This window comes from Carcharodon carcharias, chromosome 23, assembly GCF_017639515.1.
Source record: "Carcharodon carcharias isolate sCarCar2 chromosome 23, sCarCar2.pri, whole genome shotgun sequence".
Lineage (NCBI taxonomy): Eukaryota > Metazoa > Chordata > Chondrichthyes > Lamniformes > Lamnidae > Carcharodon > Carcharodon carcharias.
Window position 1 is genome coordinate 19,784,163 of NC_054489.1, and position 17,836 is coordinate 19,801,998.

At 42.5% G+C, this 17,836-nt stretch overlaps 1 protein-coding gene across 1 annotated transcript in view; it reads right to left on the bottom strand.

Annotated features, from left to right (window-relative positions):
- etv4 (ETS variant transcription factor 4) overlaps positions 1-17,836 on the bottom strand; it is a 104,393-nt gene that overhangs the window by 33,372 nt on the left and 53,185 nt on the right. Inside the window, exons 7-8 of the mRNA XM_041173584.1 lie at positions 12,537-12,716; positions 10,746-10,999 (exon numbers count right to left, since the gene is read on the bottom strand). Coding sequence (XP_041029518.1) covers positions 10,746-10,999; positions 12,537-12,716 — 434 coding nt within the window. The remainder of the gene's footprint in view (positions 1-10,745; positions 11,000-12,536; positions 12,717-17,836) is intronic.

Here is a 17,836-nt window from a genome sequence, read left to right on the forward strand (position 1 = left end):
TATGTGAATCCAGACACACAGCAATATGGTTGACTTTTAATTGTCCTCTGAAATGACTGAGTGAGCCATTCAGCTGTATCACTACCAAGGGCAACTAGGAATTGACAATAACTGCTGGCCTTACCAGCAATATTCACATCCAGTGAAATTAAAAGAAAAGCACCACAAATGAGAAATACATTTAGAAACTATTTGGTATGTTTCACAAGTCCAGAGAGGAGCTTTGGCTACTGGCAATGCACATTGGAAATGTGTGAGCACTACTAATAACTTCTCAACTATAAAATTCACGATCAGATTAATGATCTCAGCATTAGCCCCATTTTCCAATATGTTCTGTCTCCAGGTAAACATAACTCTACACTTCCAGCTTAATCCTTTTCTTCATTGGCTCCTGAAGGCAGTGATACATGCCAATGAAATGATGCCAACATCAGAGCTTGGGAAGTGAATGTTGGTGGGCTGTTTGAGAAAGTTGGAACCTTATATTGATCTTGCCTAATGCCCACATATGTGGGTGTTCCAGTGGTCTTCAATGGATAATAATCAGAAGCTTAATGACCACATACTATGAAAGTCGCCACAGTCCCAGAGGACCATAGGCTGCTCTCTCATTAGAGAGACACAACTGGTGGTGAGTTCAACCTGAGGGTCACCACACCAGGCAGGGCCTTCATGGATGACCTCAGCTGGTACAGGAAATGAACCTGCATTGTTGGCGTCACTCTACATCACAAACCAGCCGTCCAACCAACTGAGCTAACCAGCCCCCATGCTATACAGTAGTCACTACGCAGTGATTAAGATCGGTGGGACTTAACTAATTAATTTCAGACTAACACGGAGACAGATTGTACACATCTACTGCTGCTTTTGATTGCTGAGCAGCTGATGTCAATGATCAAAGCTAGGACTTTGCCAGACTTGAGGCTCAGTTACACAGAGTGCCCCTCACTTCCTATCTGAGCCTTTTGGGGAAGTTGACTGCACATCGATTAACAACATAAATCCCTGTAGTCATCAAAGTGTTAATCAAGTTGCAAAAATTGAAGTGTCTCTCCCAGCTAAAGCTGGATTATAAACAGTTTATGTATCTATAAATCTAGACCATAAAAGGGAATCTATTCAAAGCAAAGGTCGCACAATAGGAAATTCTTCTCAAATATAGTTTTCCCATTCATAATCATTTTTCCACTAAAGGCACAACGCTGAACACAAATTGAAAAAAAAAATCAAACTTGTGCCGGATTTCACAGTTTGTAGGTCATTACAATAAAAAATGTGTACTGAAGTATAATTATAGAGCACTAGTTTCGTCATCACACAACTATACCATCAGTCCTTTCCAAATATAAGTCCGGAAGAGTTCCTTTTGCACAATTTTCACTCATTTTATCAGGGTTTACAGTAATGGCTCTAGCATTGGTCTCACTACCCCTGACTTAGGAAGGTAAAAATATGATGCCGTTTCAATTTTGGATACGGGGGTGAAAAACATATCTTAAAATAAAATATTGCAGGGACACTAGAAAGGAAATGTGAGACCAAGCTTTTCCTGCTTTAAAGCTAGTTTGCCGGGCCACCAAGTTTCCTTGAGTGACAATATCATTAAGCCTTCAGAGCCTGATACACGGGGCTAGATATCCCGATCTGGAAATTAATAATATTCAAAATGGGATGCTTGGTGATAATCTCTCTGTCGTGAAAACTCATTACCAGTTAATTATTTTCATCTTTTTAAACACTCGCGTGAGCGCCTATGGCGGGATTTTCCGCACCCATCTACCACCGCTATCTTCCAGTCCCGCCACAAGTCAATGGGCTTCTGCCTGGGGCGCTGCCTCACCTGCGGCGGGTCCCACCTGCGATGGGGCTGGAAAATCCCGGCGGCTCTGATGCCACATTTGTGGAGCAGGGTTGCACTGCGACTAATATATAACTAGCGTATATCCAATCAAATTACAAAATCGAAAGAACTTTCATCCCGAGGTAGAGGCGGGTTTGGCGCTGATCGTGCAGGTAACTTCTCACTGCCAGCTGGAATGCCAGTCTGCTGGCATGTTCCCGCCTCTGACAATCACATGCAACTTCCTTCAGGCTCAAGTGATGCCAGGATACCCTTTTGTCCCCTGGAGTGCTGACACAATGGATGGGAAACATCTCATATGATACATTCCTATCATTGGCATGTAGTTTCAACATGCTCGTCAATATCTGGGCAGACTATGGTCCCTGGCACAAGTTAAGTGCTTCGGGGGGGGGTGCGTGGTTCAGAGGTCATCTTGCAGGGCCCTGAGGAGAATATATAGGGGGATTCCCAGCGAATTGTTCCAGAGATTGTGATGGGCCACCCAAGCTGAAGGAACAGCTAACTGCCACACTTCCCACCCCTGCTTGATACTGGGGACAGCAGTGTGAAAAATCTACCCCATGGTCCTCTTTATATGACTTGTGTCTTGCCTGTTGCAGAAATCTCAGGAGTGCATTCTTATCCCTCCGGTTTTATTGCTCTCTCCCTTAGGGGCGGTAACTCATGTTGAGAATCTGAGAGTAAATGCAAATTAAGCAGAAGAAAGCCATCACCATCCTGACTTAGAATTATAATCGCCCGTTCTTTCACAGTCACTGGATCCAAACCTTGGGACTTCCTTCCTAACAGCACTGTGGGTGTACCTACACCAGGTGGATTGCAGCAGTTCAAGGCGGCAGCTTACCACCACCTTGTCAACAGCAGTTATGGATGGGCAATAAATGATTGCCCACATCCCATGAATGAATTAAACCACCCACCAATGTGAATGTAGGTTTGTGAATGCCATCAGGCTACTGCACTGCAGAGGGAACTACCTCCTGGATAAATCTTACCATCGCTCAGCACTATGGATGCCTGGTAGCCAAGGCCATTGGAACGTGATCAGAATCAGCAGCTCTGCCTGATTTGATTTCCACCTCTAGCCCTGTTGTTCGTCTGACATCAGCTGCATCAACACTGACCAGGAAGAGAGGCAAATTAACATGGATTATCTTCCACTCTTCCCCTACCGAAAATGCTTTAGTATCCTTTACATGTATATGTTTATATGTTGAGGGTCTTGATTCAGACCTCAATGGATCTGTCTCTATGCTATCTATACAAAGTAAGATATTGAGAATGATGGGGGTTCTGGTTGAACACAAGTGTCTGAAGTTTATTTCTTGCAACACTATATACAGCTCTGCACCTAATAGTTACATAGGCTGATCATGTACATCTTATGAGTCAGGCATACAGTATTAGGAAATGGAGATAGTGTAAGTAAGTTATATTGGTATTTGTGGGCGTTAGGAATGAGTTTTAACTTTAAAGTTTAAGGTTGATTCATATTTCTGTATGTATATGTTAAGACAGGTCAAATGGATTTTTAATTTAACTTTAAAAAGGTGCTTGCATTCCCAATGAGGAATTTTATGACTCCTAAAAAGGTAACCAAGGCTAGAAGAATTGGAATGTTGCCTAGCAACAGAGGTGGGGTTGGGGTGGGGGGGTGGTGGTGGGCAGAGAGGCGGGTCCCTCCTCCTCACAGAAGAAGAGAGAAACAGCAGTTTGTTTTGGAAGTTGTTGGAGTTCAGTTGGTTTGAAGACAGCTGTGAAGCAGAAGCAGCCTAGAAGGGATAGCTAGCTAGTCCCAAGCTAAAGAAAGACTCCAAAATCCAGGGTAGTGGAAGAGGGGTAAGTCCAAGACAACCTTTCTGGTCAAAGGAAAGACAGTAACCTGGAAAAGGTTCTGTTAAGTGAAGAGTGAGGGGCAGAGAAAGGCTTTAAGCTTTAGCTTTAAAGAGACAAAAGCTGCAGAAAGCAGATTTAAAGCAAGAACAGCTTGCAAGAGGAGTGAAGGTCCAAAGAGACAACTGAAGGTCTGTCACTCTTTGCTATGGGCATGTTTTCGGTTGAGTCAGTGAGACAGAGTGCGTGGAAGACAGCTTGAATGCATGTGGTTACTCAGCGAAGAGGAACGTCAGAAGGAGAGTTCAAAACCCTGGAGGGAAACCCTTGTGGAAGGTGGCTGAGGGAAAGCATTGGTTTGAGAAGAGATTCCAAAGTGAGTTCTTGGAGAGTGGAGATTGGAAACCCTTGTGTGAAAGATGAAGTTCAGTGAGACTGGTTCACTCACGGTGTCACAAGTGTCTTGGGGGAGTTGAGGAGAGATCCATAGCATCTGGTTGAGGTGGCATCTGTCACTTGGTTTCAGAGTGTGGTGTATCTGACCACAGGGTGCCTATTAATACATGGACTGTGTACTTACTGTGGACATTAAAGTATAAGTTAGCTTTTGTAACTTGTGAACTTGTGTTATTCTTACAGATCTGTATATGTCTGTAAAATTATAGTTGTGGCTGAAGGAGTATTGTAATATAGTTAAACTTTTCTTGTTAAATAAATGTTTTATTCTTTTGGTAAAAAGTCATTAGCTGACTTCGGTGCCTCTGTTCAGGAACCACTCTCCATGTATCTAAACAAACAAATAAAAGTTCAGATATATCAATCTGGGTTCCACTCTGGGATCAGACTTGTCCAGGGGTAACCTCAGCCTGGATCATAACAATAGTCAAGGAGCGTCTTGCTGATACAGGTTCTCAGACAGTAGAAAGCATCTCTGTAATCGAGAGCACAGGCAATAGTGAGCATTTAACATGGAGGCTGTACTTTTATACTCCAGCCTCACACATGGTGATGTCACAATGCAGCTTCTTAAAGGTACATGGCATTGTCTGCATTGGCACGCATACAATATCACAACAAGGTTCGTGCCCCTGATTGCTATCCAGTGATTCCTGCATGTGACGCAAGAAAGAACTTTTTCACACAGCGAGTGGTTGGAGTCTGGAATGTAATGCCTGGAAGTGTGGAGGAGGCAGGTTCAATCGAGGCATTCAGGAGGGCATTAGATAATTATTTGAAGAGAAACAATGTGCAAGGTTATGGAGAAAAGGCAGGAGAATGGAACTGAGTCAAAATCTAAATCATAATGCTCATTTAAAGAGCTGGTGCAGACATGATGGGTCAAATGGCCTCCTTCTACACTGTAACAGTTCTGTGATTCTGTGATATGTGAACAGAGGGTAGGTGAAAACAGACTTGAATTCTGCTGTGATTCCTCCTGAGAATGAATAGCCTGTAGCCACCCACTGTCTAGTCTCATGCATGTTGAATGACCACTTAGATGTGGTGCCAAAGGCAGCCTGTGGAACTGTGTTCCAACAAAACAGCACATTCCAAAGAGAATAGGAGCAAATTGAAGACAAAACCAATTGTTAATTTAAAAAGGAAAGTCATGGCAAATGAACTCCACTGGGCTGTCACTGAACTAACATCTGGCCAAGTCTTTTAGCAGCTGAGCTGTTTAGCACAATCTCCAGTTACACTGGGCATGCTCATTTAACCCTGGTGAAGTCATGTGCCCTTATAGAGGAAATGTCTGGTGAAATACTACACCGCAGAAATTCCAGCTGGGAATTCTAGTCTTTCAGCCCTCCATTTTATGAATGAAATGCTGCTGCCTCCATTCACAGAAAAAACAAGCTCCTACTGGCTGGTCCCAGAGGAGGGGCAGTCAGTGAGCACAGTGTAACAAAAGAGCTCAGTTCTACAAGTTTCTATTACCTGAAGTACATCAACAGGCAGACAGACAGGCAGGCTGTCTGTTAACAGGTTTTCTAATTAAAGTGGTCTTGATAATTTGACAGAAAACAATGGTGCACAATTCTTTAAGTGTGAAAGAATACAAAGGGAACAAGAAATGAAACCCCAATCTGCCAACAAGCATAAAGTGAAATGCGTTTAAACCTGGAGACTTTGCTATGAACTGTCAAGAATATATTGCCTGGGCTGGAGCATTTCAGCCATGAAGAGAGACTGGATAGGCTAGCGTTGTTTTCCTTAAGAGCAGAGAAGGCTGAGGGGGGACCTGTTGGAGGTATACAAAATTATGGAGGGGCATAGATAGCGTAGCTAGGAAGAAACTTTTCTCCTTAGCGGAGGTGTCAATTAGACTTAAAGGTAAGGAGCAAGAGGTTTAGAGGAGATTTGAGGAAAATTTTTTCACCCAGAGTGTGGTTAGAATCTGGAACTCAATGCCTGAGGGGATGGTAGAGGCAGGGACCCTCAACATTTAAGAAGTATTTAGATGAGCACTTGAAATGCCATAGCATACAGGGCTACAGGCCAAGTGCTGGAAAATGGGATTAGAATAAATAGGTGCTTGATGGCCGACACACAGACACGTTGAGGCCTGAAGGGCCTGTTTCTGTGCTGTATAATTCTACGACTCTATATGGATTTGAAATCTACTGCTATTGAGTACGAAGGATAGAAATCAAAACAGTGCCACATTTCTCCATATTAGGAGGAAAGATAATACAGAGGCCTGAATTTCTCGGTCATCGGGCACGCGCACTCAGCGGGCCCAGGAGCGGACAAAAATGGGCCTCCAGCTGTGATCAGGCCTGACTGTGATTTCATGTCCAATTAACGGCTGACTGGGGTGAATGCGGGCTGAAATGCCTCAGCGCCGCCGGGGCGGGGGCAAGAAGAGAGCGGGCGATTATGTCACCACGTGTGTGGGTGAGGGCTTCTAGAGACCTCCCTGAAGGCACACAGCTGCCCCAGGGAGCTGCAGCAGACCTCCACAGACTAAAGGGCCCGACAAAAACGCTGCATGATACATCCATGCAGCACAATCAAACCCCTGAAAGCGTACCTCAAAACACAAGAGCCCAGGCAACTCTTTTCATTTTATTTCCCCACGGAGATTTCATCCCACCCTGGATGGAGGTTTGAGCAAAAACGTGAATGCCGTCGGGGAGAATGGCCTGTGTGCCAACTGTACATTTCGCTCTTTTGTCATGACACAGTATTATCAGCAACAACAGATACTGGGAAAACGACTAGCCCTAAAATTCCTCCATGTTCCAATTCCTTTGGCCCTGACTAAAGCACATTTGCGCGATGTAGTGCACTTTGTTTCCCAGGATTATTTATTGGCAGAATTAGGGTCCACCTTGCGAATTTCGAAGTCCGTGGCAACTATAAGACATGTCATTTTTAAAAGCACAATTTTCTGTTCAGATAACCTTCCCTCTCCGAAATTCCAGTCCTGGTGGTAGTCGTATGTGTGCCTGACTTCTTTAATAACCCTGCATCCTGGTGACTTGGGACAGAGTCAGTGCTAGGCCAGGCGTAAACCCCTCCCCTCCCCTCCCCCGCTACACTTTCAGTGGCGTAATCAGAATTTTGGGATTACTTCAACCATCGGCCTTAGCTCAGTGACAGCACTATCACAACGACTCAGATCATGGCTTCAAGCAGACATGCCTTCAGGGACTTGAGCATTTAATCGAGGCTGATGTACCAGTATAGTACTGTGGGAGGTATCATGCTTTGAATCAGATGTTAGCACAGTGCTTCTGCCTTCAGGTGAAAGTAAAAGCTCCTGTGGCACCATGGTTCAACGGAGTTGGCCTGGTGCCCTGACCGATATTTATTCCTTGGCTGATATCACCGAGAAGGTTATCTGGTTAATTGTCTCATTGCTTTTTGCGGGATCTTGCAGTGCGCAAATTGGCTGCCGAGTCTTCCAATGTTACAACAACAACTTATATTTATATAACACTCTTAACGTGATGAAACATCCCAAGGCCACCTCAGGAAATATTAGAGCAGACGGCCAAAATTTTGGTCAATGAGGTAGGTTTTAAGGAGCATCTTAAAAGGAGGAAAGCAAGGTAGCGAGGCAGAGCGGCCTAAGGAGGGAATTCTACAGCTTGGGGCCTAGGCATCCGAAGGCACGGCCACTGATTGTGGAGCAATATAACTGGGAATGCACAGGAGGCCAGAGTTAGAGGAGTGCAGATGTCTCGGGGCTGAAGGAGATTGCTGAGATAGGAAGGGACAAAACCATGGAGGGATTTGAAAAGAAGCATGAGAATTTTAAAGTCAAGACATTGCTTGACTGGGAGCCAATGTAAGTCAGGGAGCAGAGGAGTGAAGGGGAATGGGATTTGCTGCAAGTGAAGACATGGGCAGCTGGCTTTTGATGAGCTCAACTTTATAGAGGGTAGAATGTGGGGGATTGCTTTGGAACAGTCACTTCACACAATTTAATTGGCTGTCAAGTATCTTGAGACAAACCCCTAGCCCTAGGTGCTTATCTTTGGCCAGGTACTATTCTCCTGCTCGTTGATGTTAGCAGATGGCAAATAAATAAGGCGCAGCCACTAAAATTAACTGAGCGTCCTTGCCACCATTCCCAGATGGGCCTGCTGCTCACTCTGGCATGCGGTGAATGGTTCAGGTGAATATAAAGCTTGGGAAATGACTGTTACTGGTCTGAACTGGTCTTGTATACCTTAAAATGGAACTCCAGTTCAGACCTGCACCGGGCATTTCCCAATTTTACTGTTTTTACCTTCTGAGAAAGCAGACTTGAGTTCTGCTGTGGTGCCTCCCGAGAATGAATAGCCTTTGGACACCCACTGTCTAGTCTCATGTATGTCGAATGGCCATTTGGATGTGGTGCCAGAGGCAGCCTGGCACAGGCAACAAACCCCACAAATGCTTTTTTTTGCCCCAGTTCCACATGCAACAATATTAAGCCCGTGTCCACTTCTGGACATAGCATGGAATGGGAAGACATTATGGCTGGGATTTTCCGTCCCCTCCCGCCTGTGGGATCTTCCAATCCTGCTGAAGTCAATGGGTGTTTGAGTGGCTCACCACATCCACCGCAGGGGTATGGGAGGGGGGGAGGATCTGCTGCGGGGGGCCGGGAAATTCCGACTTTTAAGTCTCTGCATGTTGCTTAAAACAAAAAACTTCCCTCAGTCTGCAATCATTTGCAAGATTGTATTTTTACACAACCTCTCAGATTTTGGACTTACTTCTTATTGTAGTCATTCTGTTGCTTGCCATTGACCGTTTTCGTTTCCCAAATCTTGAATGTTACAGCCACAGAAAACGCACATGTTGTAAATGCACCTCCAGGCCACAAAAGGCTCAACTCCAACACTTATTGATGGAACTTTATTAGGAAGTCGGATCATGAACGGTTCTTTCAATCACACCCTACAGTTGCATTTATATTTTACAAATAAACACCAGGGTACCATTTTCTGCGAAGCTGATTTCTCAACTGAACTTAGGACTGCAGCACATACTTTCTTACATTACTTTTTAAAAGTTCTCCGCATCTCTACTGAGGGCCTCAACCAGCATTGGGGCTTATTCTTGAAACCTTGCTGTTTTCGAGGACATTTGAAAATGGACATTTTTCACATGAGCTAGGAATATAACAGTTCAACAATGGAGGGAAAGATCCCAAGTAAACCTGATGCTATCAGTGCACAAATATCGATATATGCACAATTTCTAACACTGAGTCACTAGACAATAAATCAGGGGTGGAAACCCTCGCTCATTTTCTCTCTCTAGTCTAGAAACATGGAGGCTAGTTATTGTACTCTCCTCACAAGTCACCAAAGTCAGCTAATGAACCACATTCATGTAATCGAACCTGTGAAACTCTTGGTTAAGTACAAGAGGCAGTGCTTGCAGCATCTCCATTCAATGTACAAATATACGCAAACATCAGGAGGACCTTCTTCAGCTAATGCATTGCTGCCCTGGTCAAAACCTTGGGATACAGTCTACCTCTGTCATGATGCTGGTATGGTAGGACATAAAGGAAAAGTTCTCAACTAGGTGTTCATTTTAAGCGCTGTGCAAAAAAAAGAAAAATCAGAAAATGATTGATGCAGGTACAAATTTGATGCTGTATGGAACATATCTTTTTATTTCTGTTGGACTGGTGATTAAAATTATAATGGCTGCAGTTTGAAAGACTTGCCCACTGGAACAGGATGAGAGATATATATAACGTTGCAGTCCTGGAACAAAGTGTGCCATGAAAGACAGGACGGGGCCAAAAGGGAGTCCTGGGCCAAGGGAGCTGCCTGGCAACATTTTAATTGGCTCCTGACCAGATTTTGTGTGAAGGCAGTGCAGATGCAGTGTAGATGCAGAATAAAGTGTGGAAAAAGTGTGTGGAAATATCCCTTTGAGACCATCCAGCGGGATTGGGAGAGATGCTTAAGGGACTACGAGTAATCAGTCCTCAGACTGACTTCAGGTTACAATGCTGCGAGCTTCTGCATGATTGAGACAATATTACAAAAAGTTTCAAAATAAGGTAGTCTGGACTCTCGACTTCAGTTTGAATGTGGATTTAGTTCCCTAGCAGCACTGGTTTGGATGCATTCTTATATAACTGGGCAGAGGTCAATGCTGTGCCTTAATTAAGGGCAAATATATAAACTGCTTCCTTCACTATCTTCATTCTTCTCAAAATCCTCATTATTTTATAACTGTCATCTGAATCAACCTCATCTCAATTTGAATTCCCCGTGCCTAGACTTGAAAAAGGCTTGCATTTATGTAACACCTGTCACAACCTCAGGCTGTTGCAAATTGCTTTACAGCTAATGAAGCACTTTTGAATGTAGTCACTGTTGTAAAGTAGGATCCTTCAGTTTAAGGGATCTGTGCTTTTCACTGGCATAATATTTTCACACTCAGTACGAACGCCAAATTCAGATCATTATGCTCGTTGTTGCCTCTTGCCACCTTCCTCTTTCAATTGCACTTACCTTGGACTGGTTTAAGTTTCCCTACCAAACCACTACATCCCAATTAATAGAAGTCATCTTCTTACCTGGGTCATATGCATAGTCTGGAGGTTCTTGCTTGATGAGCATGGAGTGCGGGAAACGGTGGGCGCTACCACTGCCGATCGGGTTTCCTTGCTCATACATCGGGTCGTGATACTCCTGCTTGTAATTTTGCTGTGGGAATGGCACGCAGGGCTCGGATATTTGCCGCTGGTATCCCAGAGGTGCTTCCCTGTTCATGCCCGGGGAGGAAGGGAAACGATGGCAAAGCTCCAAAGGCTGTTGCTGAAATTGAGAGCTGAGGACAAATGATAGGTCAATTATTAAATAAAAGGACAATGGCTCAGTTTGGAGGCTGGTGCCCCTTTGTCCCTTACCACCCCAGTGAATCGACTTTAGGATCCAGGTTGTTGCTTTCAAAATCCTTCCTTGGCCTTGACTCACCTTCTTAGCAATCTGCTAAGGTCACATGTACTCATGTACATGATTCATTCTTTGCTATAATTGCCTCCAAATTTTTCTTTTAAATGTTGTTCTAAATAAAAACCTCATTACCTTGACAGAAGCAAGAATCTAGAAGTGCTATAAGAACATAAAGTCTGGAGTAAGCAAAGACCATTCAGTCAATCAAGCCTACTTCACCCAGTATCCATGTACAATCATTCTTTCATAGACAATCTCCAACTCCTTTGCCTATCTTTGTTAGGCAAGAGTATTCAGGATTGCGCAATCTATGCCTTTAGTCGAAGTCAAAATATTGATCAGCCATCATCTAATTGAATAGTGGAACAGGCTAAAGGGGCTGAATGGCCCGCTTCTGTTGCTATGATAAGGAATTCTAATTTCTTTTCCTTACTTTGCCTGAAAAATATCAAGCATTATGAAAATTAGAAATAGGGAAAAAACAGCTGTTTTACTGAACATGTCCCATACTGTCATAATACAAATAATCAGGTAGTATGTGTTATATTTGTCACAATAAAGTTACACACAAGAGAAACAATTATCCCATTGATATGCATCGCATCAACACAGATATATATGATCAGTAGAAAATGTTTATCAGGCTATTTGTTAAAGTGTTGTGATGCTCTGATATGCCTATTGTGATCCTAAAGAGGCTACACTTAAGGCTTTAAGGGGACAAAATCAGGGTGGGCTTGAAATTACTGCTCAGCTATCCATTCTGGAGTTGCAGTCATACAAAAACCATATAGGTTTTTAATGCTGATTCTTTCATTTCTTACTCTTCAATTAAAGAACAAGTCTGACCTGAGAGACTGACAGAGAAACGTTATGTTTTCCTCATGAGATAGGATATCTCTGCCACTTCAGATCAAGTGTTCCACCCAATAACCAAGCAAACATTGGGCAAGGTGGGACATATAATGTCATTCTGGGATCAGTAGAGAGTTCCATAATAGGTTTAAGCTTAACTTTTTCCAGACCTTCCCAAATTAAACTAATGCAAGCCTTTCCCAGTTTGGAACAAAAACTTAGGAGCCACACGCTGCAAAACAATAGGATCAGACATTTTTTATATTAGAAATTCCTAACCTAACTCAAATACAAAAGAACAACCTCTAATGATTGTTATCGGAATCAATCCATAACACATCAAGTTAAATAGATGTTACACCAAATTAAGATAGACAAATTAAAATACAACAAATGGTACCATGGTAATGGAATGCAAATCAACTGCACTAGTAACCCATCAGAGGAGGAAGAGGCAATTTACCATTAAACTGTTCAAGAAGCAGCAAAATTGCTTTTCGACCAAATCTATAACTAAATAGAAATTCAAAGAGAATTGCATATCTCTGAACCTGTACCTGTGCTCCATTGGAAATCGACCATTGGTCATGGGCTGTGTAGGTGTATGGAGATTCACAAAGCTGTGGTCCCGTCTGGGGTTCACCGTGGATTTATTACAGACCTGTTGTAATGGAGTATTCGAAGGGGTCCCTGGATTTGGGGAGTTGAGTCCAACTTGTGGCTTTTTCTCATAGGCGCTACATAAAGAAGTGGGAAATGAAATGGTTTGCCAAATGTTTTCTTTAATAGCTCAGAATTAGTTTGTTACATCTATCACTGTGATTATTCAACACTCTTTAAAAAAAAAATGACAGATCATTTTTATTTTTGGGAATTCCTTCAGGAAGTCACAAGAAAAGATTACACTTCCTCCAATGGTTTCTTCTCCTGTGTTCATAGTTATCTCCAAGGTTTCATCTTGGCTCCCTCCCCTTCATGATGTGGTATTTCTCAATTACATCAGTCAGAAGCATTGATCCAGGTTTCACGTACACACAAATGATACCCAAATTTGCTTCTCCCCACTCTCATCTATCAGTCCCTAGGCTGCATGTATACTCTCCAATCACTTCTCCAATAAGACCTAGAGTGGCTGCAATTTCATTCAGCCCCATGTTGGCAAAGTCTATTTTTCTGATGAGCAAATACACATTTCTAGTCTGAATTCCAAGAGCCTCCCTTGCTGCCAACCTATGCTAATTCCTGTGGACATGGGTGTACTGTTCAACCTTGCACTTGGCTTTCCTTGGTTAGCAAAACCATTTTCTCCATCTTTTAGGCATCATCCACCTTCATCCCACCTCATTTTCTCTGCTGATAAAGCTCTCATCAATGCCTTTAACACATTAAGATTTGACTTCAACAATCTCAGTCAGTCCCCACCTTAGACAAATTATAACTCAGTCAGTTCCTCAACCTCACAACTTCTTCATTGACATATGCCTGCATGCCATTGTCATGTAAAGGTGCTCGGCAGAGCAAGGGTTAATGTGGGACTGGAGAATAGCAGTGCCCACAGTATGCTGTATAGAGTCACATAGTAATAGACTGAGAGAACAATCTAGAAAGAACACTCTGGAACCAGCCTGTATGGAGGTAACAGCAGCATGCATGACAGTAACCTGGGATCTGTGTATAGTTAACAATAAAGGGTTCATGCTTAAATATGAAAGTCTCAAGATATCATCATTGAGAACCCATATTACAACATAGTGGCAGCAGTGGGATCTTCCAAAAGAAGTTGCATTAGTGGTGATCTGAAAGATGGCAGCATTTTAAACGATGAACTCAGGACAATGTCTCAAGGTATTAACCACCATAAGCAGCTGAAGCCGAATTAAAGAGACATGCATCTACGAAGAAAACTTGAAAAAAAAATTGCAGAAGCTTCACAACAGCCTTAGAAGTTGAGGAATCAGTGGAGGTTTATTGCAAGACCCCCCCACGAGTGATGCAGATTAAAAAAGGAACAACAGAAAAAAGGCCTGGTCAGATCACAGAGATAGGTGAGCAAAAAAATACAAAATTGTAACTTCCTGAGTGACACTGCCCAATAAAGTGCTGAGGGCAACAAAAGACCCCAGAGAAAATGAAACAAAAGACCCCAGAGAGAGACATAGATGGCAGTGTGGAGTGAGCTGATGGCTATGAATGAAGGAAAGCTATCTGAGGTAACTCAAAAGAAGCAAAATGTTGCAAAAAGCAACTGAAGCTTTTCTACAAGAAAATGTTTGCATCAGAGTTAAACTGGAAGATTTGAAGTGCAAGATTCAAGCTGAGTATATACTTTTGAAAATGCACGATAAACTGAAATCTTCAATGAATCAAGTTGTTTGAGATCTGAACAAAAATTTCTGAGACAACATAAAAGGTAACAGGAGGAAATAATGATCCTCACTTCCACAGTCAGCAAATCAAAGCAAGAGTTAGAGAAACTCAAGTAGACATACGTCCAGACAAAACAGCAGGCAGAAAAGACAGCAAAGAAGTTGCGACCCTGTAAGATTCCTTCAAGAATCAATATGTAGCCACGGAGAAACATGAGGAGCTAAAAGGAATATTGAGTAAGATTTCAGAAAAAGCTGTGTTGGAACTATCAATAGCAAAGAAACAATGCACTGAAGCCCAGAGGGAGTTGGCAAGAGGTCAACAAGAAAATAAATAATTGAAAGAACTGTTTGTCCTTCCAGATCAAATGTAAAAAGGTATGTGTAACCATTCAGCAACATGAAGAAATGAAGATGGTTTTAAACAGCAGAATGGAAACACAGCAGAAGAACCCGGAGGAGACTATGCGGAATTAGAGGAAAACTCAAGGTGATGCAAGTGAGCTTCGCAAAGAAAATGGAAGCCTGTTGAAAGCCCTTCACAGGCTACAAGAAGCCCTCAGGCCAAAGTTTATTTCTCTGGAACATTCCGAAGAGAAGCAAAATGAATTTAAAGTCACTCTGAACAAACCGACGAATCAGTTGGCAGAGAAGACTCAACAATGTTCAATATTCCAGGAGGAAGTTGAAAGCTACAAAAAAAATACGGACTGAAGTGCTGAAGATGCAGTTGAGTGGAAAAGAAGAGGCACTGAAAGGAAATGTCATCGAGCTTTCCAAACTGTGAGCAGATAATGAAGCTACGAATAACACAATTGCAGAACTGAAACAAGTTAAGACTTCACTGGAGACAACTCTGGTTGTCGGTAAAGCCAAAATGAAGGACAAGCACAAAGTTCTGTTATAGACAGAGGAAGAGAAATAGCAGAAATAAAATCGGAAAAAGTAAACCTGATGCTGAAGTGAAAGGAGCTAGAAGACAACAATGCACTGGATGTCTCAGACATACTGAGAGCCACTCAGCTGAATGAAAAGATTCATAAGCTTGCAAAACAGTTTGAAAATAAAACAACAAACAAGCGTTTGGTTGAAATTGAGAGACAAGTGGAAATGAAGGTTCCATTTGCAAAACATATACATCTAGTAAGAACATGGCAGACACCAAGAAAAAGAAAATTCGAGTCCACTCTAGGAATAAACGGAGTGCACATTCCTCTTGGAAGGAACAGGACAAACCCACAGTGTCCAAAAAAAAGAGTATGAATAAAGAGAAATGCAACTCGAAGGGGCGCAAAAAGAGAATCAGGTGGAGAAAGCCAAGTACCGAAAACAGAGTACAACCACCGTTCCTCCAAACATAACAGACCGAGATGTGGATGAACCATCAAACCTCAAGACCGTCTGAATTTATAAAGCCAGAGGCTTTGAGATGGGGGAGCAGGATAGCAAATAAAGATTGTATTGTAATACTCCATTGGAAGGGCAGAAGGTTGTTTTGGAGAAGGAAGATGTTATATGATGTAAAATGTGCACAGCACAGCAAGGGTTAATGTGGGACTGGAAAGTAGCACTGCCTACAGTATGATGTATAGAGTCAAATGGTAATAGACTGAAAGAACAATCTAGGAAGAGCACTCTGGAACCAGCCTGTATGGAGGTAACAGCACCATGCATGGCAGTAACCTGGGATCTGTAAATAGTTAAAGATTAACAATAAAAGGGTTCATGTTTAAATATACAAGTCTCAAGATCTTATCATTGAGACATCTAAAGAACCCATATTACAACAGACATCACCCCCATCTTTGCAATGCTCCATTAGCTTCTCCTCCCCATTTTCCCCGCTCCAGTCAATTGACTTTCGGATCCTTGTGGTTCTTTACAAATCTTTCTGTGGCCTCGACTCACCTACCTTGGCGATCTCCTTTGGTCCTTGCACACATCCTTCATCCCTCACTGTTTCTCAATACTTTCTGCTTCACTGTTAGTGACCACTGTCAGCTACTGAAACCCTGCCCTTTGGAAGTCTCTCCCCAAATCCTTGCCTTGCCAATCCTTCCTTTTCCAAACTCTCCTAAAAACTCTCCTTTTTGATCACACACTCAGCCGGGCCATCTAACTTTGCTGTCTTTCTTCCTGCTCACTTTCCCCCCGTCAATCCTGTGAAGGATTTTTGAGGCAAGTGTTTATAGAAGTGGGTACTGCTATTTTTAATGCTGTGGCTCCAGGCACTAAAGTTTATTTCAATATTACCACTTTTACTGTTAGATCTGCTACATTTGGAGCATGTAAGTGCAAGCCAGAATCACCGAGCACCTCAATTTACATTCCAAGTCTGGTATTCTGGGCAGAGCAGTGTATATTGCTGATACAGTGATCATTGCTGGCTTGCATAAAGGCAAGGAAAGGTTGACCAAATAGAATTGTGTCACACTGAAATTTTTATTTTAAGAAAGATAAATATAATTTTCATCCAGGGCCTGTCATTTCTGATGTGCATAAAGGCATGAAGGCTAGTGAGCCTTGCATTTGACAGAAGAACCCTTTGACAGGGTGTTGTGTTGTCTTTAGCCAATGCAACTGGACCAACAGTTTGGTTGGGATGTGCCTGGAACCTGTCAAAAATAGGGATTTCAGCCAACGTACACATATATAGCTGGGACTACCATGCCATTATTGCCCTCATCAATGGGATGTTATTAATCGTAACCCAAAATTTTTGAATTGTTATAAGAATGGGTTATGATATGCATGAAAAATTCCTCATTCATCTGTTACTAATATATCCTGTAGTGGATTGAATCACATTCCGATGGAAGGTCTGATGATGAGCTCCACTACTGGGAATGGTAGAAAATGCAAAAAAAAAACAAACTGCCAACTAAAGTAAAGATACAACTAAAATCTGCGAAGTACTAAGGGAATTTGAATGTGTGTCTCAGTGTCCTCCTTATTCCTATTAATACCATGAGTGAAACAGTGTTGGTCTTGATAAGAATTCTGCCTAAAAATTCAAAGTAGTCAGGATACAAAAACAATATGCATGGCTTGGAGATGTTACAAAGCTGCAGATAGTTTGTGGTACAAACTTTGGCTGAATTAAACTTTAAAAGGTACATTTTCTCTTCTCACCATTTATGCAGTTGGAGCAAATATTTCACTGAAACATGAATGCTAGTCCAAGTTGCTGTATTTTAATTGTGTGTGTTATACTCTTGTTTACATTTAAAACACTGATCAGTGAGCGATACGATGCAGGGAGTCTGTGTCACACGATGCTGGACCCTCATTTACACATTGAATGTGGTTGTATATTTGTAACTTCCCTTCCGTCATCTTATCATTGCGATTCCTTTCTCTTCTGCACAGCATCGATTCCACCATCGCTGGTTTGGAACATGAAAAGCTTCGGACTGCAGGCATCTCCGCAAATGTGGTGAATGCTGTTCTGTGGCTAACCGTATGCTGAATGAAGCAAGAGCTTTTCTCAA